General features: G+C 47.1%; 5 protein-coding genes across 8 annotated transcripts in view; 2 read left to right on the top strand and 3 right to left on the bottom strand.

Annotated features, from left to right (window-relative positions):
- Positions 1-6: 6 nt before the first annotated feature.
- Positions 7-510, bottom strand: H2BC21 (H2B clustered histone 21). The gene has a single exon (XM_019625288.1). The coding sequence runs from the start codon at positions 477-479 to the stop codon at positions 99-101; it is 381 nt and encodes a 126-aa protein (XP_019480833.1). The 5' UTR covers positions 480-510; the 3' UTR covers positions 7-98.
- A 263-nt stretch (positions 511-773) lies between these two features.
- On the top strand, positions 774-9,385 carry LOC109372292 (histone H2A type 2-C). Of its 4 annotated transcripts, none has more exons than XM_019625358.1 (4): positions 774-1,205; positions 2,095-2,181; positions 3,997-4,087; positions 4,640-7,539. In XM_019625358.1, the coding sequence occupies exon 1, from the start codon at positions 808-810 to the stop codon at positions 1,195-1,197; it is 390 nt and encodes a 129-aa protein (XP_019480903.1). In that variant the 5' UTR covers positions 774-807; the 3' UTR covers positions 1,198-1,205; positions 2,095-2,181; positions 3,997-4,087; positions 4,640-7,539. The 4 variants fall into 4 exon arrangements, with proteins under 4 accessions (XP_019480903.1, XP_019480902.1, XP_019480900.1 ...); XM_019625357.1 differs by lacking the exon at positions 774-1,205 and adding an exon at positions 1,526-1,593 and having other exon boundaries at positions 4,640-9,385; XM_019625355.1 differs by lacking the exon at positions 774-1,205 and adding an exon at positions 1,689-1,937 and having other exon boundaries at positions 4,640-9,385.
- LOC109372293 (histone H2A type 2-B) lies at positions 1,204-1,825 on the bottom strand. The gene has a single exon (XM_019625360.1). The coding sequence runs from the start codon at positions 1,801-1,803 to the stop codon at positions 1,354-1,356; it is 450 nt and encodes a 149-aa protein (XP_019480905.1). The 5' UTR covers positions 1,804-1,825; the 3' UTR covers positions 1,204-1,353.
- Positions 9,386-12,681: 3,296 nt separating the features above from the next.
- On the top strand, positions 12,682-17,604 carry BOLA1 (bolA family member 1). Its single transcript, XM_019625366.1, has 2 exons — positions 12,682-16,521; positions 16,868-17,604. Exon 2 carries the CDS (start codon positions 16,871-16,873, stop codon positions 17,282-17,284), a length of 414 nt encoding a protein of 137 aa, XP_019480911.1. The 5' UTR covers positions 12,682-16,521; positions 16,868-16,870; the 3' UTR covers positions 17,285-17,604.
- Positions 17,605-20,212: 2,608 nt separating this feature from the next.
- SV2A (synaptic vesicle glycoprotein 2A) overlaps positions 20,213-22,607 on the bottom strand; it is a 13,932-nt gene continuing 11,537 nt past the window's right edge. Inside the window, exons 11-12 of the mRNA XM_019625375.1 lie at positions 22,447-22,607; positions 20,213-22,038 (exon numbers count right to left, since the gene is read on the bottom strand). Of these exons, the coding sequence (XP_019480920.1) occupies positions 21,855-22,038; positions 22,447-22,607 (345 nt within the window). The 3' untranslated portion in view covers positions 20,213-21,854. The remainder of the gene's footprint in view (positions 22,039-22,446) is intronic.

Here is a 22,607-nt window from a genome sequence, read left to right on the forward strand (position 1 = left end):
CATTAACAGCTCTTTTCTGAGTAGGTGGGTGGCTCTGAAAAGAGCCTTTGGAGTCAAGCGCATGGCCACTCACAAGAGCACCACGTCCCGGAAGGGACTCACTTGGAGCTGGTGTACTTGGTGACGGCCTTGGTGCCCTCCGACACGGCGTGCTTGGCCAGCTCCCCGGGCAGCAGCAGGCGCACGGCCGTCTGGATCTCCCGGGACGTGATGGTCGAGCGCTTGTTGTAATGCGCCAGGCGGGACGCCTCGCCGGCGATGCGCTCGAAGATGTCGTTGACGAAGGAATTCATGATGCCCATGGCCTTAGACGAGATGCCGGTGTCGGGGTGCACCTGCTTCAGCACCTTGTACACATAGATGGAATAGCTCTCCTTACGACTGCGCTTGCGCTTCTTGCCATCCTTCTTCTGAGCTTTGGTGACCGCTTTCTTCGAGCCCTTCTTGGGCGCTGGAGCGGATTTCGCCGGTTCAGGCATTACTGAAGACGCAACACAGATCGGTAAAGAATAGAAATGAGATAATGGGCGGGCATGACCCTTTTATAACCACTGTATGCAAATTAGGACTCCAGAAAACTTTCGTTTCCATTGGGCCACGCAGGGACCTGCGTTTCCAGTAATAGCTACGTAAGGGCACCGACTCTTGACCCTATTGGTCATTTCTGGAGCCAATTTAGAACCAATGAAAAACTGGTTCCTAACCCCACCCCTAGGAAAGCTTATAAAGGCTTTCAAAGTGCTGCTCTTTCAGTTCTGCTTCGGTGTGCGACTCTGAGGTTTTGAAGTGCTAGCCTTGTTTTTAGTCATGTCTGGTCGAGGGAAGCAAGGAGGCAAAGCTCGCGCCAAGGCCAAGTCACGCTCGTCACGCGCTGGCCTCCAGTTCCCGGTGGGGCGAGTGCATCGTCTGCTGCGTAAAGGCAACTATGCCGAGCGAGTGGGGGCCGGCGCGCCCGTCTACATGGCGGCTGTGCTGGAGTACCTGACAGCGGAGATCCTAGAGCTGGCAGGTAACGCCGCCCGGGACAATAAGAAGACGCGCATCATTCCTCGTCATCTGCAACTGGCTATCCGCAACGACGAGGAGCTGAACAAGCTGTTGGGCAAAGTCACCATCGCCCAGGGCGGCGTCTTGCCCAACATTCAGGCAGTTCTATTACCAAAGAAGACCGAGAGCCACAAAGCTAAAAGCAAATAAAGCGTAAGGTAAACCAAAGACCAAAGGCTCTTTTTAGAGCCACCCAAGTTTTCAAAAAGAGAGCTAAGTGCACTACTGTGATCAGCCCTTATTTGACGCTCTGGTGGCTCTTAAAAGAGCCTTTGGGGTGAGGTGACCGTATAGCAACCCTTTAAATTACTTGTTCTTGCCAGGTTTGTGACTCTCCGTTTTCTTAGGCAACAAAACCGCCTGGATATTAGGCAAGACTCCTCCCTGGGCAATAGTGACACCCCCGAGTAACTTGTTGAGCTCTTCGTCATTTCTCACGGCTAGTTGCAAGTGCCGAGGGACGATGCGCGTCTTCTTGTTGTCTCGGGCGGCATTACCCGCTAGCTCCAGGATCTCCGCGGTCAGGTACTCCAGCACGGCCGCCAGGTACACCGGGGCGCCGGCCCCCACCCGCTCGGCGTAGTTGCCCTTGCGCAGTAAGCGGTGCACTCGCCCCACAGGAAACTGCAGGCCTGCGCGTGACGAGCGCGACTTGGCCTTGGCGCGAGCTTTGCCTCCTTGCTTTCCGCGTCCTGACATCACGGATAAAAAAGCAGTTTCAACTTGTTTTACAACAAGGATGTGTAAAGAACCCATTTGATGTAATTTATAAGAGCTACTGGGAGGGGTGAAGGGAGGTGGCTTGATTGGCTAAAAGCGAAGCCCTATCAAACAGCCAATAGGAAAGCAGAAGGCCGATTCCTCGTTTGCATCCGAAAATGAAGCATTTCGTAGGCATCTACCAATCGCTGGGAACCACATTAAAGCCCCTTATTTGCATTGACGGCATTTTAAAAGAGAGATTTTTGGAGTAATGCGCTGTTTTGCTCTGTTTTACCGAGTGGTACTTTTTTCCCGTTAAAGGTAGTAGTTTTCTTTTTTTCCCAGCTTAATAGAGCTGAGAGAGAAATCCCAAGAAGGAGCCGAAAGGACTGTGGAGGGCCTCCAGCAGATGCAGAGTTACTACCACTTAAGGTAAAGGCTTCTGGAGCCTATTATTCCTTGAGCCCTAAATTACCCTCCAAGACCCTCTCTCTCTGTCTCATTACAACCAAACTCCCCTAAAGAATATATACTATTGTACTAAGGCCGTCGTCTCCTTTTTCAATTTAGTAGCTGCCTGCGGTGTGGCTTCGCCCCACCCCTCACCCGCCTCCTGTCCGCGGAATCCGGAGTAACTGAGCGCTAAAAGATTTGTGTTCCTTCTGATTTCCGGGAGACGTCCAATACCGCCTTGAAACTTGCTCCCTTGGCTTTCAAAGTGTCCTCCGGCTTTGCGTATTCTGCTATTCCTCTGCCTATCTCTGAATAAACTGTGGGGACCGGGAGGGTTCCGGGAATGCTGTCCCGGGGAGTGGGCTGGGTTCCACGGGCCAGGTCGGGCTTCTTTTATCCCTGGGACCAAACCAGGGACTTTTCTTACCCATTGTGGAAGGAGAGTCTATGTTCGGGCCTGTGTGGGGAGGGAGGAGGGGGTCGTGCTCCGGCCGGGCGGAGCCTGGCGGACAGTAAATGGAAAAACCCTAACCCTAGCCCAGTTGCAAAAACAGGATGCGGTCAGGGCCAAAATAGTTTCTTTTTTTTTTTTTTGCAATAACGGCTTAGTCTCTCTTCTGTGTCCTGCCTCTGCTCAAGCTCTCAGAAATAGAGAAAGCATGCTCATACCGGCCAAGGCCCAGGGCCGTTCTCCTCTTGCAGAGTGAGGCGGACGCCAGGCTTGGCTCAGTAAAGCCTTCCGAACGAAACCTCTGTCTCTCGGGTCTTTCTTAACGAGCAAAGACTTAACAAAACGTGTCCGTTAGGCGCTGTCTCCCTCCTCGTCTCTTCCTCTCTTCACTCTTCCAGAAGAGTCTTACCCACTTCCATGTTTTCAACTAACAACCATATTTGTTTCAGAAGCTCAGACTGAGACAGCATAGGGACTTGGGCCCCGGGGGGCCCAAGGAATACCTGATGGCCAAGAGGAACAGATAAGCTGACCATAAGAATGCCTCCACCCCGTAACTCCCTATGCAAAAATGTAGAAGTAGCTGGTTTTATCTCCCTTCTAACGGCTGCTTTGCAGACATCGAAACCCCTGTCCCCCTGTTCCTGGGGTGGCGATAATGAGTAATCCTCTGTCTTGCCCCCACAGGGCAGGTGCCATCATAGTTACTAGGCAACTGCAGCTGAAAAAGGAAGTCACCCCAACCTGAAATAGAAGATTCCGGAAGCCTGCCTTTTTCAAAAAGACCATTTTGTCCCCAGCTTATGAAAGCAGCCAAGCAGAACCACCCCGAGTCAGTTCCGAGGACCTTCCTTTCCTCTGCTACCTTCCTTGTGCTCAAGCATAAGCTTAATAAAATTTATCTGGAAAATTTTCTGGGGTTTCCTCTCGATTTCTATCTTGGGGAACCCAACATGCCAACGCCAGTAACATTTTGTGGGGACTACGAAAGGACCCCTTAAGTCCCTATAGCAGCGACACAGGGCAGGAAGAAGAGTCGGCCTCATGGTACCTGATGAGCAGCTGCTGAAACCTTGTGAATCCGCCTCCAACTTTCCCAGCCCTCTCCTCCCCAAACAGATTTTATGTTCTGTCAAGTTCTGTTTGTCTTTGTGTCCACCTTCGCCTTACTGTAGAACTGAAATGGCCGATTTTGACTGCCCCGAGGGGCCAATCGGCAGATATACAGGTTACTTCCATCCGTCCCGAACCAGGTGTTTCAGTCCCAGTTAGAAGTTCGGGGTTAAAGTCCCTGGGGTTGAGTTCGAGTCCTACTGTAGTCATTTTCTGTTCTTATTTGGTAGGTCTCGGAGGAACTTTGCGGCAATTTGCGGGCACTGGTCCAGCAGTTAAGAGCCAATAGAGCACTCGCCACTTCAAGACTCCCGTGAAAGGGTAAGTCATGGAACTGTAGATTGGCAGTGGGCCCCCTGAGACCTAAAGCAAATGTCCCTGAAACTAGAGATACTGAAACTACTCACCACCCCCACCCTCCCCTGCAGCTAACCCATTTCAGGCTTTTGACCCCCTGAGAGACCTCTACCCTACTGTCTGACTAGTCCTTGTCCATCTTTCCTACTTTGGCGCCAGCCTGGCTACCTGTTGGGTTTCTGTCTTTGACCTAGGACCGGGAAGTCTGACCTTTTCTGTTGACTTGCTTTTGGGACCTGTGTCCCTATGAATTCTCATTGCTGTGTCTGTGAGTCCTAGTTCCCCGCAACCTGGAATTAAAACTGGTTTAACTAGGAAGATCTTTTACCCTCTTTGACTCAATCAAACATCTGACCCACTCTCATTCTATACAAATCAGAGGTGGATTAGAGATAAGCTGGACCTTGACCTGGTACAGTGTTGGAGACATTCATTGAGTATTTTCTACACAGGCCATGGTTCCCCAGTTGTCCTTGCTCTGATCTCCTCTTTCACTCTCCTCCTTCTTCTGTCTAGATCTCGCTTGCTCTCTTCTGGATTGGCTGATTGGGACCACAAGCACTTCTATTTCCTTAATGACGCCAGAAGTGGAACAGCCCATCCAGTTCTCGGCCCCCTGATCATTGGTCACCGACTCTATCATGGGAAACAACACTTCAGGCATCAAAAAAGATTCTCCCCTAGGATGCATCCTTGCTAATTGGAAACACTTTAAGTTATACAGTCTAAAGAAAAAGAAATTAATTTACTTTTGTAATGTGACCTGGCCCAAATATTCTCTTGGGGAGCAAGAAGAATGGCCTCAGAATGGTTCTTTAAATGGTAATACCATTGCCGAGCTGTACCTCTTTTGTCAACGCTCCAACAAATCGTTGGAAATTTTCTATGTTCTGCCTTTTGTGAAACTGCACGAGGACAAAAAGCACCAACGTTCTTGCCGTGTCTGTGTGGCCTCACTCTCAAAGAATCCTGACCCCATGGCCCCATCTGCTTCAGATTTCAAGCTCCTTGACCTTATTTTTGCCCCTCCTAATTTGGTTCCAAGGGCCTTCCTTGACTCTCTGCCTTCCAGTCACCCAGTCTCATTTGCTGAGCCTCTCCCACATGCCCCTGTTCCTAACCCCTCTGCCCACTCAGCTCCAAACCCTTCTCCCCCAGCTCTATCCTCCACTAGGACCAGATCTGGACTTAGACGACCTACAGAAACTCCTCGTCGTCGTCCCCCTCCCCCTCCCCCTCCTCCTCTTCCTCCTCTTCCTCCTCCTCCTCCTCCTCCTCCTCCTGCTCCTGCTCCTGCAGATAGTCCCTCCCCTGCAAATGGTTGTTTCCTCTTTCAAGAAGTTGCTGACAGAAGCAGGGAAATTGTTCGAGCCCATGAACCTTTTTCTGTCACCGACATGAGCCAATGCAAGGAGATACTTGGAAACTTCTCAGACGACCCCAATAGGTTTCAAGATGAAATTTTTAAACTTAGTTTAACTTCTTCTCTGACTTGGCAAGACATCCTGGACATTCTAACCCACTGTTGTACCCAGTATGAGAAGGCCCTTATTTGGGGGGAGGCCCAAGAATATGCTGATAGCCTAGTTGTCACTAACCCCCAACATGATGTGATCAGATTGGCAAGAGAGTCAATTCCAGACCAAAACCCTCAATGGGACTACAGGGATCGCCTTGGTAGGGCTAGGATGGAACATTTTATCACCTGTATATTAGAAGGCATAAAGAGGTGCCAAGTTAAGCAGGTAAATTACAAAAAAATTAAGGAGATCACCCAGGAGAAGGAGGAAAACCCCGCCCTTTTCCTCAACCGTCTTTCTGAAGCCATGAAAAAGTATACCAACATAGACCCTCAGTCAGTAGAAGGAAGGGTGTTATTGGCCGTGCACTTCAGGACGCAGGCTGCTCCAGATATTAAGAGAAAACTTGCAAACTTAGAAATCACACCCCACGTTCCACTGTCAACCTTGGTGAAGGAGGCCATCAAGGTATTTAATAATCGAGACCAGGCAAAGGAAGCAAAGAAAAAGAAGAAATTAAAAAATAAAATCAGACCACCGCCTCAAGATGACTGTAGACCTAGGAGATCAGCCCAAGATAAACGCCAAGGGTGGTCCGGGGTAGGGTGGAACCAATGTGCTTCTCATAAAAATGAAGGATACTGGAAACAAGACTGCCCAGAAAGGCACAAAAACAGGGAATGCCTTGATCACCCCAGGAAGCTGGGGCAGGTCAGTAACCCTAATCGGCCCTCTCTCCCAGCTAACCTCTCGCAAGAAGGGACAGCCTCTGAGAGGGGAGGCCGGATCGTTCACCCTGCTCTGACTCTTGACAACTCCATCACTATCACACCTGCAGAGCCTCGGGTCAGTCCCAATGTGGCAGGTATGAAAACTGGATTTTTACTAGATGCTGGCGCCGCCAACTCTGTCCTGACTCGGCTGGTTGGCCCACTCCCCAGTCGTGCATGCACGGTTAAGTGGATAGACGGGAAGCCTAAAGTAAGACAATCTACTTTTCCTCTTACCTGTGATACTGGATCTAAAACTATAGATCACTCTTTTCTTTGTGTACCTGAGTGCCCAGTTCCCCTCATTGGTAGAGACTTGATAATGAAATTAGGAGCTTCTGTATTTCTTCAGGAAGAAAATGGCCACATCTCAGAGCCATACCAAGGAATCTATTCATTGTACCTTCCAGAGGATATTAAAGCCCAAGTCAGGGCTACAGTGTGGGATACCAGTACCCCTGGGCGTGCCATAAATGTAGAACCTGTTAAAATAAAATTGAAACCAGGAGCAAAATGCCCGTGGCAGTGCCAACCACCGTTAAGTGCTAAGGTTCTGAGGGACATGGAGCCCCTTCTAGAGAAATTCCTTAAACATGGATTAATTAGACCTTGCCAATCTCCCTGCAATACTCCAGTCTTCCTGGTAAAGAAGCGCAATGGGGAACAGCTCTTCGTCCAAGATCTTCGAGCAGTTAACAAGATGGTAATCCCTATTCACCCAACAATCCCCAACTCCTATACACTCCTCACTCAGATTCCCAGGGAAACCCAGTACTATACTGTACTGGACTTGAAAGATCCTTTCTTCTGCATCCCCTTACATCCAGACTCCCAATATTTGTTTGCTTTTGAATGGAAAAGTCCCAAGACTTGTAAAGTTACCCAGTACACCTGGACGGTATTACCCCAGGGGTTCCGGGACAGCTCTCATCTCTTCAGAAATGCCCTTGCTAAGGAGCTCAGGGAGCTTAAACTTCAAAATGGAACATTGTTACAATATGTAAATAATTTACTCATCGCCAGTACCAACTATCAAGACTCCCAACACAATACTATAATGACCCTAAATTTTTTAGCCCTGCGGGGATATAAGGTATCCCACTCAAAGGCCCAGATTTCCCTACAAAAGGTCCGATACCTACAGTTTATCCTCACCCCAGGAGCCCAGTTGCTGGACCCAGATCGCAAAAGGGCAGTCACCTCGTTGCCAGTCCCTACCACCAAAAAAGAACTGCGCAGGTTCCTAGGGACAGCAGAATTTTGCCGAACCTGGATCCCGAATTTTGGGCTAATAGTAAAGCCCTTATATGCGGCTTTAAAGGGGAAAGAAAGAAAACTACTCTGGGATCAAATTTGTCAGCAGGCATTTGAGACTCTCAAGACTAAAATAGACCTCGCATCTGTACTAGGACTGCCAGACCTGAGGAAGCCGTTCTTCCTTTATATTCATGAAGAACAGGGAATCGCCTCAGGAGTCTTAACCCAAAAGCTGGGGCTGTCCCAAAAACCCATAGCTTACCTCTCGAAACAGTTAGATTCGGTGGCCCAGCGTTGGCCCGGCTGCGTAAGGGCGGTGGCTGCCACTGCTGTTTTAGTAAAGGAAGCCTTAAAGTTGACCTTAGGACAATGGCTTGAAGTTTTCACTCCCCATCAGGTGCAGACAGTATTAGACAATGGACATCACTGTCTAACAGAAACACGGATCTCAAAATACCGGGCTCTCCTCCTACATACCCCTGACCTCACTCTAAGGACTTGCCAGACTTTAAATCCTGAAACCCTTCTACCCAGTACAGAAGAGAGCATTCCTGCATGGAGACTCAAAACAGGTTTAATATAGCAGGCCAGATTTCCAGGATGTCCACTGAGAAGAGGCAGAGGAAAAATTCTTCACCAATGGGAGCAGCTTTATAGAAAAGGGCACCCAGAAAGCAGGACATGTTGTTCATTGCCAGCCTAGATAAAGTAATAGAGGCTAGTAATACCTGTGCACAGAAGGCAGGGCTAGTAGCCCTAATCAGGGCACTACAGTTAGGAAAGGATAAAAGACTCAACATTTACCTGACTCTAAATATGGGTTTCTAGTACTACATGCCCATGTAGCCTGGAAAGAGCAAGGAATGCTAACCACAAAAAATTCCCCCATAAAAACTTAAGGAGCTAATATTTCTCCTAGAAGCCGTCCAGCTTCCTTCCAAAATTGTGGCGATACACTCTAGGGGCCACCAGAGAGGTAGTTCTTAAATTAGTTTTATAGACCAGGCAGCTGCACAGTCCTTAACACCCAGAATCCTTGCCCCAACAATTGGACAGCCAGACCTCCCCTCTTACCCTAAATAGACTCCCACAAGGAGGCAAGCTGAGAAAGGGATATAGCCTAAATGAATCAGCGTGGCTAGTAGATGCCAACACAGGAGTACCTTCCCAGATGAGCACTGGCACAACCTGTAAATTAAATCACTCGCTCCCACCATTCCTAGCCACCCCTATCTAGGCCAGGCTAAATGGCTACACGATCTTAATAACGCCACTGCCCCAACTATATGGGACTCCATTAAGGGGTACCTACTGAATATCACTTGGCTCCTTCCTCTCCTAGGACCCCTGGAAGCTATTTTACTGTGATTACTTTTTGACCCTTGCCTCTTTAACCTCACAAAGGCTGCCTCTTCATGGCTACAACAATTCCACGTTAAGCGGATGGTCATACAAGCCTTCCAGCCCATCCCAGACAAGGAAGACCCCGGCCCTTATCACTCTAGGTCAGGTAGCAAGAGAATTTTATTCCTCCCAAGTATAGGAACAGTGGCCTTGTTCAGCAGGAAGTAGTTACAGAAGAGACCTCCAACCCTAATCCCTAAATGATACAAGCCAAACAAAAGAGCCCCCCTCGCCAGAGGAATTTTAAGTCTTTTTTCCTAGTTTCTTAGCTCCCTAGTCTCTTGTCCTAATCACTTTTTTTTCCTTTGTGGCAGCTTCTTTAGTTTTCATTTTTAAATTAGTTTCAGGTGTACAAAACAATGTAATAGACATTTCACCCCTCACAAAAGGATAACCCCCCTCCCCCCCTGCCTATCATTTTTTAAATCAGTTTCTTAATCTTAAAAGAGTGTTCCTAGCCTGAATCATAGGATGTCTCCTATCCCCTGCTTCAGATAATTACCCAGAAGCTTGTGACTTATGCTTGTTGATTGTAATCATTGAGGCCCAGTGTTCTTTCCAGGCCATTCTGGGCCCAGCTCCTGAGTGAACACCACCACCTGAATGATCAGTTTAACCAGGGGGAAAAGCCACAGGCCCCATGGAGCTGAACGGACTTTCCATCATGTAGTCACCCTGCGTCAGTAGCTTTGATTCCTGCTTCTTGGGCCAACGCTTTTAAATCTATTAACTAAAACCTATCTATCCTCATCTAAGGGCCATTGGTATACAAATGATGCCCCAGCAAGGCTTCCAGTATACCCCGACCAAGGAGGCCAACATGGTCTTCCAGGCGGATCTTGAGACCCCTCCCTCATCTAAGATCAGACAGGGCGAGAGTTCCGTGAATCCCCAGTAGGTAGGGACAACGACCACATTCAGCAGGAAGCAGATACAGAAGGAAAGACCGCCTGTCCCTCAACTTCCCATAGAGATTTATGGGGATCACGCCTCTCAGGGGGAAATAAGGCAGGCAGTTAGAGATAGGAATTGGGTCTTTGATATGCCCAAACACGTCAGTTAACATTCTAGCATGGCCTATGGAGAGCACCTGCCCAGAAGACCCCTCTGCCCAAACCTTTCCCTTACCTACTATAACCATCAACTACTATGAGGAAGCTAAGGGATACAAAATACCTAACTAGGTTAGACCAGTCACTCACACTTGTGCAGTAAAGGCTACAATGACCTTCATCTCACCTTAGCCCCATTATACCATCATAATATGCATATGCCCAGAAGTTCATTAATATCATAAACAGACTGAATTCTGGGAAGGAACATGTGCAGTCTAAGTGCCAATCAAGAGACCCCCCACACACACCCAGAGAGGAATAGCCCATTCTAGAGAAGGAAATAAAAACTCCCAAGTCCTCACCAGTTGGCACCCTTTGAGCCACTCTTGTTTGGGCCTGCTCCTTTTCCTTTGGAGTGTACTTTCACTTTTAATAAACTGCTCTTTCACCACTGCCTTTTGGTGTCCCATTGAATTCTTTGTTCAGGATGCCAAGAACCTGGACACTGAGCCTGCGCCCTGGTAACATTAAGAAGGAGGATAAAATCTCAGGGCAGAAATGAGACAGCATCAGTGACTTGGGCCCCTGGGCCCTTGCAGATATGGAAACCATTCCGCATGCGCAGTTGTCCAAGCTACAACCTTCCTGGGGTAGCGATTCTGAGCAATCTGCCATCTTACCCCCACAGCGCAGGCGCGAGCATACCAGGCAACTGCAACTGGAAAAAGAAGTCACCCCACCCTGAAGTGGGAGATTCCAGAAGCCTACCTTTTTTCAAAAAGACCACTTTGTCCCCAGCTTATAAAAGCAGCCAAGCTGGGCCAGTCCCAAGGACCTGCCTTTCCTCTGTGCTTCATCACCCTCTCTTAGACCAGCTGCAGTCCCTGCAGATTTGCTTGCATGATCCTCCACCTGCCTTCCATAGAAATCTTTCCTGAAAGTTCTGTGTCTTCCTCCTCAACTTCCCATCCCTGGGAATTGTACATCCCCCACATCATTTTCACCCTTTCTTGAGGATCCCATAAGGACAGGAGGTGGAATGCTTGGGAGTAAAGAATAGACTTAAATCCTATTCCTTGAATCCTTTTCTGATCACTTTTATCTTCGCCTTTATTCAACCAACATCTACAGAATACATGCTACCTATTAAGCAATGGGTATACCGATAACAGGCTAGTACAAAGTGAGCATCTAGTGAGATGCCTCTAGAAAGTGGAGGAAATCTCAATTCTGGAAGTTAAGTTAGTATCAGCCATCGTAGAGATTACCACTGGTAAGAATGCTGGTATAGATTTGTGAAACACCCAAGTCCAATGTGATGGGAGTATTTCCGCAATAGTAGAAGATAACTAAAGATCTAACCCGATCAAGTTGTCATTTCAGAAGATGCATGTATTAATAGAAAGATTTACACATTTTTATAAACAGCAATGACAGAAGTGTATGTTAGATACAAAGGCTTGGGCTATTATGGAAGGGCCCCTAGTTGTGAAAACAGCCTTTTCTGACAGCTGGGTGAAATATTTCTGAACACTAATTCTAAGCTCAGATTCTGTGCTCAATTAACAACTTTCCCACTATTCCATTTCAAGATAAAAATATGAGACTGAGAAGGGCAGAGCCACTTATGGGAGGAGATATCTATCACCAGAAGTTAATGAATTTGCATTCTGGACTATTCATAAATTTGTTGTGTGTTTTGTTAGTGTGAGTCTCTCCCCAGGAAGTCAGTCAACTCTTGAGGTTCTGATCATGTCAAATTTTCAGATGTACGGGGTCTGAGAGCCCAGATAGTTTGAACCCCACAATTCTGGCACCCTGAAAGGCCACTTTGAGAGACAAGCTGACCTCCCCCTCTCTTTGAGATCTGATCGGTTTTGTATTATTTTTAATGACCAGGTGCTGTTAGAAGTGAAAGGAAAAGAGATTATACTAAACTTCCTATGTGATAAATCCTATGCTAGGGGCTACCTAGGAAGAAGATAACAATTTTTTGTTTGAGAGAGATGGAAACCAAGGCTCAGGAGTTAAGACTTGCCGAAAGTCACAGAGCCACTTACTAAGACATGATTAGAACCCAGGTCTGCCTGAACCAAAGACTGCTCTTCACCACTTCATTCACACTGTTTCGCTAACTAGATGGGGTTTTTTATGAAGCTACTTTCTTCCTCTGTTGAGAGAAAGAGAGAGAGAATAATGAGACAATACCTTAGATTCCATCCAGCTATAAAACCTTATTAGATAAGTCTAGATAGGCCAATATCCTTCAAATTATCCCAGGCTCAATTAGTATTGCTCTCCAGAGCGCCTTCCCTAACACTCTTATCAGAGCTATTAAAATATAAAATGGCAGGCCATTTATAAAAGCAGTACACCATCACAGGCAAACAGGTTGGATCTTACTTCCTTAACACCTCTGGGATTTTTAACCAAAGGCAACTAACTTCTTTCCCAGGCAACCTAGTTAATCAAACATTTATTTTGCATTCTAGCTCCATCCCACCATTCAACCATAGTCCTCTCCCTTACCCTTTCCCTCCACCTCTCCCCAACACCTCCTCCATATTGAACTGCTCACCATTCATGAGATGAACAAGGTCTTTCCACAGCTCTCTGCCATTGCACATACAGTTGCTCAGGCTAGAATGCTTCATCTTCCTGTTGACATGCAAAACCCTCCTCAAACCCTCCTCATCCTTCCAGTTTCAGCCCAGATGATCACCTCTTCCTTTACGAGGCCTTCTCTCCTCCCAAACACACAGCCTCAATGTGTCCACATCTCTGTTCACATCCTGGTGATAGCACTACTCTATCCTGTGCTTTGACCTTGGTCTCACTTCCTTTCTGTGACCACCTCAAGGGAGAGACCATGTCTTCTTCATCTTTGAATCAAGAGTCCTTAATTCCTTCTACCTGACTGTCAATAGGGTAGTTACATGTTTGGGGCATGAATAAATGAAACAACACTCTTAGAGAATTAGTGTCATCTTTTCTAAAATATCTCTCTTTAGTCAACAGCCACTCTCCAAATGCCAACTATGGAAGATATAATAGGAGCTTGTCAATGAAATAAAAAAATACTATACCCTACCATAATAGAGTTGTTAGAATAAATGAGAATTAAGTGCAAAGAACTTACTGCAGAGCCTGGAACCTGAGAGGCTCAGTCCTGGAATGGGAGGCAGACTAGGTAAGTGGTTAAGATCCCAAATTTTACAGCCTGACTCTCTGGGTTTGTTTACTGGATCTGTACCATGGGCAAATTACCTAACCTCAAAGGGTCTCTGCTTCCTCAGTGGTAAAGCAGAGTAATAATGATAGCTACTTTGTGGGACTGTTAGAAGAGTTTGTAAATGTAAAACATTTAGAACAGTACCTGGCACCAAGAAAGCAGAGGCATCCTAAAAATTCTTTGAATTACTTTAAACATTGGGTGTATCCTAGTAATTCCACTCCTGGATATACACCAAACAGAAACAAATGTTTCCATCCAATAAAAAGCATGTACAAGAATGTAGTATATTCACGTAACTGCACTATTACACAACGAAAATGAAAAAATTACTACCACACTCATGGGTGAATCTCACAATGTTGAACAAAAGAAAATAAATGAATTCATACCATGTGATTCTATTTATATGAAGTTCAAAAATGGACCAAAATAGTAACCTATGGTGATGGAGGTTAGAATCACGTTTACTCTGGCAGAATGGTACTGACTTCCTGGGGACCTTCCACGGTGCTGGAAATTTTCTGTATTAATATCTTGATATGGGTGTATTTACATGTAAAATTAAGTGGTACGCTTAAGATTTATAAATTTCTCATTTGTAAATTATACATCAATAAATGGAAATTATTTTTTTAATGAACAAATAATGAAGTAATCATTGTGTGTGGGGGGGATGCCCAACAAAATACTGATTTTGTTGGGCATCCCAATCCTTATGTTACAGATTAGTGTTTATTATTGTTTGTTTTGTTTTAATTACACATGAGGTGGCCACCATGATCTCTCTGTGCTTAAAACCTCTAAAAAGTCTTAACCTGGCCATGACAAACCTTCACTAAATCGTAGATATTATTATGACTGTTTTTATTAGAAACAAAAAAACCCCACTAAACTTGCTCTTGCAAAGCCTTTATCTATTTTGTGCAACAGGAACAATAACGATGTCAGCCCTCTATTCATACATCAGTTCACTTATCCATCCAATGCGTTTTATTAAACACCCAAGTATGCCAACACTGAGCTTGGCATAAATCTAGAATGTAGTGAATACATTCCCTCTGCCTAGATCTCTTTCCACACGGTTAGTTCCCTGTAATCATGCCAATCCCTGTTTAAATGTCCCCTACACAGCAAAGCCTTCTCTGACCTCAGCGTCTCACCATTCATTCCCTACCACCGTCACTAGATCATCAAATTGCAAGGCTCTGACCAAAAACAAGTCCTGTCAATTCCATCTCTTTAACAGCGTTCTAACTGATTTACTGCTCTCTAGCCCATCTGCCTTCACTCACATTTTTTCACAGACTACTGCTGCCAAAGGTGAACTCGTCTCTGCTTCCGCTCTTCCAATCTCTCTCTCTAATACATTCTTCACATACTAGTCAGAGTGAGCATCTAATAAAATCTGATTCTTTTCTCACCATACCCTCTGCCCAGGCGATTTCACCCCCTTTACCCACTTCCCCTCCCACCCATCTCCAATGAGCTCAGTTATCTTCAATAACTCCTACTTCAAATACACTTCTGAGGTGCTAAAATTAGTAGACAAAAGCTTTATGAGAAACAGGATATTACAAAGACTCAAAGTATCTCCCACAATTACAAACGGAAAAAGAATTTTACAATGGAGAAACCTGAGAGATACCACTTTAATATGTAATCAGGATTAACACTAGTGATAGGACAAATCAAGTCACATGCCCCCTGGTATGGCTCACTTCTGCAGTATTCCTGCCACAAATGCATGTCCTAAGTCCAAATCTTAGAAAGACATTAGACAAACCCAAATTGAGGGACTCGCTACAAAATAAATTGTCTGTACTCTTCAAAAATGTCAAGGTCATGAAACACAAAGAAAGACTAAGCAAATATTCCAGATTAATGGAGACCAAAGAGACATAACAACTGAATGCAACATGTGACCCTACCTTGGATCCTGGACCACAAAGTTATTTTCATTTTATGTAAATGACATTAGTGGGACAATTGGCAGCTTTTGAGTAAGATCTGTAGATAATAGTACTGTGTCAATGTTAACTTCCATAGTTTCACGATTATATTGTGGTATGTGAGAAAATGTCTTTTTTAATCTAAATGCACATTAGTAAGTATATATTAAATTTCTCCAGGGGGGGGGAATTTCTCCAGAGAATAGGATATATATGAAAGGAGAAAAATTTATTGTAAGGAATTGGTTCACATGATTATAGAGGCTGACAAGTCCCTAGTTCTGTAGGGTGAGTCAGCAAGCCGGAACCCAGGAGAGCTGATGGTGTAGTTCCAGTCTGAAGGCTGGCAGGCTGGAGACCCAGGAAGAGCCAATGTCTCAGCACAAAGTCAAACAGGCAGGAAAGAACTCTCCTGGGGATGGTCAGCCCTGTGTCCTATTCAGGCCTTCCACCGATTGGATGAGGCCCACCCACGTTAAGGAGGGCAATCTGCTGTATACAGTCTATTACTTAGATGTTAACCCCACCCACATTAGGGAGGGCAATCTGCTTTACACAGTCTATTATTTAGATGCTAACTTCATCCAAAACACCCTCACAGAAACACCAAGAATAATGTTTGAACACCCTGTAGCCCAGCCAAGTTGATACATAAAATTGATGTTAACATCTGGGTATCAGGGTGAAGGATATACTATTGTAAACCCCATGAAAACAGGGTCTGCTTTATTCCCCAGCCAGCAGGACTGGCCTGGCGCACAATAATTATGTATTCAATAACAAGACTTCCATTTTCTTGTAAGAAATGTTTGAATGCTTGAATATTTGGCTTGTATGTATAGACTTAATTTTCTTCATGTAAAAAATGAAGGAGCTGGGCTAGATGACCTACAAGACCTATTGGCAATAAACTGTATCGAATAATCCCAATCCCAATTGCGCAAGGATTCTCGGTTTTTGTTCGTGTGTGCGTGGCTTTTTTGTTTGTTGCATTTCTCTGCTTCCGAAAACGACCTCGCGAATCTGAGACTCAGAGACTACAATTCCCGTGAGCCCTCGGGGCATCACGTAACGCCTGTCCAGTCTACTGTCACGTAGAGAGAACTCCATTTCCCAGCGTGCCTCAGGACGCGAGAGCCGCATTTCGCCAAAAACGTCAGGAGTCGCGTCCCTGAGCGGAAACTGCGGTAGCCAAGGCTGAGCCGAAGGTATTAGAGAGGGCCCCCCCCCAAAATGCCCGGAGTTGCACATACCTCCTTTTGCAGCCTCCAGCCCGTTTTTTGCTAATCCCCTTATTAACGAACATGCCTTGCGCGCAGGCCCTGTCTAATCTCCCGTCTCCCCTCCGCTGTCGGCGGCTGGAGGCCAAATTTCCCTAACGTCACACAGAGGAAAGGGGCGGGGCCTCGGGTCTGGCTGTCTGGCGTCTAGTCTCGCTCCCCGCGGCTGCCGAGTGTGGACGTTGGCGGGTTCGGGTGGGAAGGCTGTGAGATTGGGCTCTCATCAGGCGGTAGGCCCAGGCCCTCACTGCTTTGGTCCTTGTCTCTGCGGTAGCCGATGCTGAGTGGGCAGCTGGTCGGACGCCTGTTCTCCATGGCCGGCCGCGTCTGTCTGTCCCGGGGCAGCGCGGGATCGGGGACCATCGGTCCTGTTGAGGCCGCCATTCGCACGAAGTTGGAGCAGGCCCTGAACCCCGAGGTGCTGGAGCTGCGTAACGAGAGCGGCGGCCACGCGGTCCCACCAGGCAGTGAGACGCATTTCCGCGTGGCGGTGGTGAGCTCTCGCTTTGAGGGCCTGAGCCCCCTGCAGCGGCACCGGCTGGTCCACGCTGCGCTGTCCGAAGAGCTGGCCGGGCCGGTCCACGCGCTGGCCATACAGGCGCGGACCCCTGCCCAGTGGAGGGAGAACCCTCAACTGGACGCGAGCCCCCCCTGCCTGGGTGGGAGCAAGAAAACTCGAGGAACCCCCTGAACCCCCCAAAAAACGAGGGCGGGGATCCGAATGGGTTGGCTGAGAGTTAAACCAGTGGGGCCTTTTTCCCTTCATTACAGTCAGGTACTGGTAAGGGATGAGGACCGCTGGGCCCCATTCAACCTGCACATAACATTTCTCTGGAGATAGCAACTCTTTCAGATCAGAGCTAACCCAAGGAAAGAGAGTCACACTCCTGCTCTTGCCCTGGACTATTCAGGAAAAGCTGCCCAGTTGTTTCGTGTTAAATTGTGACGTAAGGAACCACCAGATCTGATGAGTTGGAAATAATCCTGTACATTAAAAGATAAATTATCATATGAGGTGCTTCGCTGTGTTATTCATGGCCTGTTGAATCAGTGCCACAGATGTTTGTGGGAGAAGAAAGATACCTGTAGCCTAGGGTAGTCAGGAAGGACTTCATGGGGGAAGTGACCTAGTTGGATCTTGAAAGCACAGAATTAAACCAGAAAGAAGAGGAAAGGTGTCACAGGCAAGAAGAGCCCCCACAAAGGAATAGAAACTAGACTGGGCAGTGACTGGACAAGATGGGTTGTAGACACATTTGAATTTCGTTCGTACTGGGGGAATGTTTGGCTTCTAACAGTGTCCATTTTCAAAAGGATTTGCATTTGTTTGTAAGAAAAATCTTTTGGGGGGCGGGTGGGTGGCTCAGTTGGTTACAGCACGTGCTCAGAACAACAGGGCTGCCGGTTTGATTCCCACATGGGCCAGTGAGCTGTGTCCTCCGCAACTAGATCGGAGACAACGATTTGCCCACGAGCTGGGTTGCTGGTGGGTGGCCGGATGTCTCAGTTGGTTAGAGCAAGGGCTCTGAACAACAAGGTTGCCAGTTCCATTCCTGCATGGGATGGTGGGCTGCTCCCCCCTCCCCCCACCCCCACAACTAGATTGAAAATGGCGACTGGACTTGGACCTGAGCTGCGCCCTCCACAACTAGATTGAAACAACTTGACTTGGAGCTGATGGGCCTAGAAAAACACTGTTTCCAAAATTAAAAAAAAAAATCTTTGGGGGTAGAAAAACAACACTAAAACAGTGCAACGATGAGAACCCAGAAAATGAGTGCAGAAGATAGAGACAACTTTATGTAGGCCTTTTTTCTTTCAAGTCTTCCAAATGTTAATATTTCTGAGGAGAGCTCAAGAAATGTCTAAATAAGCAAATTTCTTATAACCTCAGTGTAGAAATAGAACTTAAATACTAAAGGAAAAGCTTGATTAACATGTATCTTAACCATTTCTTGCTAAAGAGTTTAGACAGTTGGGTAGTAGGGAGTCACTGAAGAGTTTTGAGGAGGGGCATGCCAAAGAGCACTGTGGGGCAGATTGATCTGGCAGTGATGTGTAAGTGGGTTGGCATAGGAGATTGGAGGCACAGAGATGTACCAAGAGTGAAGGTGGAACCCTGACTTAGAGATCAGCTGTGGGAATGGAAAGGAAGTGGATCTGAGAGCTGCCATTGAAAGTCGGAAAGTGGCTTGATTAAAACAGAGATGGACTAGAGTGAAAAGAGTTGAGGGTAACCCCTAAGTAGTGGTTTTCAGGTTTCCTCACAGATAAGAATTCCCAAAGGAGCTTGTTTAAAATGTGGATTCTAGGTCCCCTCTCTTCCAAAACCAGGATTCTGATTCCACAAGAATGGAATCTTGAATCTGTATCTTTAAGACACACAAGATTTGGAGAAAATTGGTCCTATTCTCAAGAACTTGAACATGACTCCAATTTTTTGTTTTCATTTTGGGGAGGGGGAGTTAAATATTTTAAAATTTATTTTTGTTAATTTTATTTTGTGGCAAAGAACTCTTAAAATGAGATAACTTGCTAACAAATTTTAAGCGTACCATACATTATCATTGACTATAGATACAATGCCGTACAACAGATCTCTAGAGCTTATTCATCTTGTTTAACTGAAACTTTCTGCCTGTTGATTAGTAAGTCCTCATTTCCTTCTCCCTCCAGCCTCTGGCAACCACCATTCCACTCTTTGATTACATGAATTTGACTATATTGGATAACTCATAAGTGCAATCAATGCAGTATTTGTCTTTCTGTGAATGCCTTATTTGACTTAGTATAATATCCTTGTGGTTCATCCATATTGTCATGTTTTGTAGGATTTCCTTTTTTAAGGCTGAATAGTATTCCATGATATGTATATAACACATTTTCTTTCTTTATTTCTCTGTCAATGGACATTTAGCTTGTTTCCATATCTTTGCTGCTGTAAATAGCGCCACAATGAACATGGAGGTCCTACTGTCTCTTCAAGATGCTGATTTAAATTCTTTTGGTTAAGTACCCAGAAGTGGGATTGCTGGATCATACAGTTCTATTTTTAATTTTTTGAGGAACTTCCATATTCTTTTCAATAGCAGCTGCACTATTTTGCATCCCCACCAATGATGTGCAAAGATTCCAATTTCCCCACATTTTTGCCAATACTTTTTGTCTTTTGGGGTGTGTTTTTTGTTTTTGTTTTTTTTGGTAATTGCCATCTGGTAGGTATGAGGCGATATCTTGTGGTTTTGATTTGCATTTCCCTAATGAATAGGGAGCATTTTTTCGTATACCTGTTGGCCATTTGTATGTCTTTGGAGAAATTCCAATCCTTAGCCCATTTTTAAAATCAGGTTATCAGTTTTTTTGCTATTGAGTTCGAGGACGTTACCCCAAGTCTTCAAATCTGGGAGACGGAGAGGGCCTTCCATCTGTAGAAGTGGACAGGTCAGAATAGTGAGGCCAATTAAGGAAGTAAATGTGATACCTCATGTTATTCTGGCCTTCAGTCTGGAGAGGTGTTGTTTTTCCATCTCATCACCTTCCCCTCTCAACAGGAAGAACAGAGTTGGGTGTAGGTGGCAAGGCAAAGAAGCAGACGCCATTTTGGATTTTAAGGATTTGTTTCCTGTTTATTTTTCATCAATATTTTTCATTTCATTTTTCACATCAACAGAGTTGGGTTTAGGGTTCCCCAGGAGAGCAAGGGAGATGGATGGTCCCTCCAGGGGGTGCAGGGGAGAGGGCTGCATCCAGCAAGAGAAGGGTGAGGAAAGGGCACACACATACACTGGGCACTGGAGAAGGCAGTCCTTTGAGCAGACACCAAAGAGTTAAACAGTCACCACCTGGTTCAGTGTTACAAAATGGAGGGTGTGACCAAAGGGTGGCGGCACCAGACGCAGCAGTGAGGAAGGTGAATTTGGGTTTTCTTTTTTGTTGTTTTCACTTTTTTCCTTTTAACTTGTAACACTTTACAAACAGCTAAAAACTACAACACATCACAGCTACAGTTGTGGGGAGGGGGACACCAAAGAAAGCAGCCATACGGATAGGGTGGGACAGGGGCAGCTTAACCGACAGGGGCTATTGTGTGGAAAGGGTGAGATGGGGCAACTGAGGCTCTGGTCCCTGCACGAGGGTCCCTGGCTTACTACCCAACCTCTTCCCACTCTAGAGGAGTTGCTGGGAGGGCCCCTGCCCCAGCTCCTTGTGCTTTTGGATCTGCTGGTTTGCCCATATGCCTGGTTTCTTTCCCTCCCCTGCCCCCTTGCCTGTGAGGGGACAGGCTGGGGGTGGGAGGGCAGCTGTGCTGTCACTGTCTGTGCTCTAGTGGGTGGAGCCTCTCACCACAGAGAAGGCTGTGCTTCTTGAGAGGAGAGGAGATGCCCTCAGATCTCACTAGCCTGTGGGACTCTTACCCCAGCCGGGCGGGCCTAGGGCTCCTTCCTCCCAGGCCTGGCACAGAAACAAGATTAGGGGAGGTACCACGGGAGGCAGGGTTGTGTGTGTCCACTGACATTACCCTTAGCTTGTATTTTAGGACAGTATAGTGACACCCCCACCCCATGGCACATACACACACATACATAAGTGTACACACACAGTCACACACCCACACAGTCCTGCTGAGCTGCCTCAGAACTTAACATATAAATAATTAAGAATCAGAAAGCTAATTTCATAAAATTCAGGCTTCTTACTTAAGCCCAAATGGAGGGGAAGTGGAGGCCAGGGGGCTGGGGTTTATTGCTACTCCCCCAGCATCCAACAGGAGGTGTGAGAGGGTACCCGAGGCCCTTCCGACTCCAAGTGAAAGTTCTTTTGGTCCATGGTCTACACCAAGCCCCAGTCCCCAGCATAACCACAAGCCCGTGGTCTCACCAGGGCCTAGGCAGAGAGAATGAGGTGGAGGCAGGAACCTGTTCTGGGGCCCTGGAGCCGGGAAGAGCAAGGGCCCCTCACTAACAGGGGGGGAGAGGGTGGGGCCAAGCCTTCTCTTGTGCAAAGTCAAGGGTGGTAGGAGGTGGGGAGTAGAGCTGCATCCCAAAACTGGGATGACGGAGCTTTCCCTGTCGTCCCTGCCCACAGGGTCATATACATGCGTGCGCGCACGCACGCACACACACGCACACACATGGCTAAGACACCAAACAGGGGTATGGGGAGTTGAGGGTTCTGGGGGCCAGGATGGCAGGGCAGGGAGAGGGGAGAAGGAGTTGTTGGTCTCACAGTGTGCCTGCCACCCCGAAGCCCCAGAGACCCCCTCACTGCAGCACCTGCCCCCGGGTCTCGGGCAGCTTCAGGGCCAGAGAACTACCGAGGGCGAGGGCAGCTGAGGCAAAGAGGATGGGAGCAGCCTTGGTGATACCCACAAAGGACGTGAAGATGCTGATCCCCAGCACCGCTGCCAGCTTACACAGGGCATTCAGGAAGCCGAAGGCTGTGGTCCTGTTCGGGGGTCCCCCAGTGCAGCACGGATGGGCCAGGCAAGGGGGGAAACAAAGAAAGGCATGGGACGGTTTGTGGGGGAAGGGCGGGTATGGGGAAGTGAAGGAGAGATGGCAGGCATTGTCCGAGAGGGATAGGAAGGACAGGTCAGAGGGGAGGGATGCACATCAGGGAATACAGAGAAATCGGGAGGCCAGGGGGAAAGGAGACCGAAAGGTTAATAGTTAAGACTGCAAGGAGTGAATACCAAAGCTACCAGCTCTTAGAGGAGAAACTCAATGGGACTGTGTATACATTAACCCCTAAAGATGCTTTTCCCGCAGCCCCGCTCCCTCATCCCACTTCTCCCCTCTCCTCTAGAGTCTACACCCTCAACCTGCTGCCGTGCCCCCACCACACTCCAACTACCTCTTGTCCGAGGGGTAGAGTTCGACCGTCAACACGTCCAGCGCGTTCCAGGATGCAATGCTGACCCCCCCAAAAAGGCAGAGCAGAGCGATCATGGCTGACTCACTGTTCCCAAAAGACAGGAAGAAGCAGGAGACACAGGACATCACGCTGGAGCCAGC

This window comes from Hipposideros armiger, unplaced genomic scaffold, assembly GCF_001890085.2.
Source record: "Hipposideros armiger isolate ML-2016 unplaced genomic scaffold, ASM189008v1 scaffold_621, whole genome shotgun sequence".
In the NCBI taxonomy this organism is placed as follows: domain Eukaryota; kingdom Metazoa; phylum Chordata; class Mammalia; order Chiroptera; family Hipposideridae; genus Hipposideros; species Hipposideros armiger.

What these genes read in the sequence shown, in the direction of transcription:
- H2BC21 (XM_019625288.1), bottom strand. Translation starts at nt 479, where the DNA reads ATGCCTGAACCGGCGAAATCCGCTCCAGCGCCCAAGAAGGGCTCGAAG.
- BOLA1 (XM_019625366.1), top strand. Translation starts at nt 16,871, where the DNA reads ATGCTGAGTGGGCAGCTGGTCGGACGCCTGTTCTCCATGGCCGGCCGC.
- LOC109372292 (XM_019625357.1), top strand. Translation starts at nt 4,765, where the DNA reads ATGGGAAACAACACTTCAGGCATCAAAAAAGATTCTCCCCTAGGATGC.
- LOC109372293 (XM_019625360.1), bottom strand. Translation starts at nt 1,803, where the DNA reads ATGGGTTCTTTACACATCCTTGTTGTAAAACAAGTTGAAACTGCTTTT.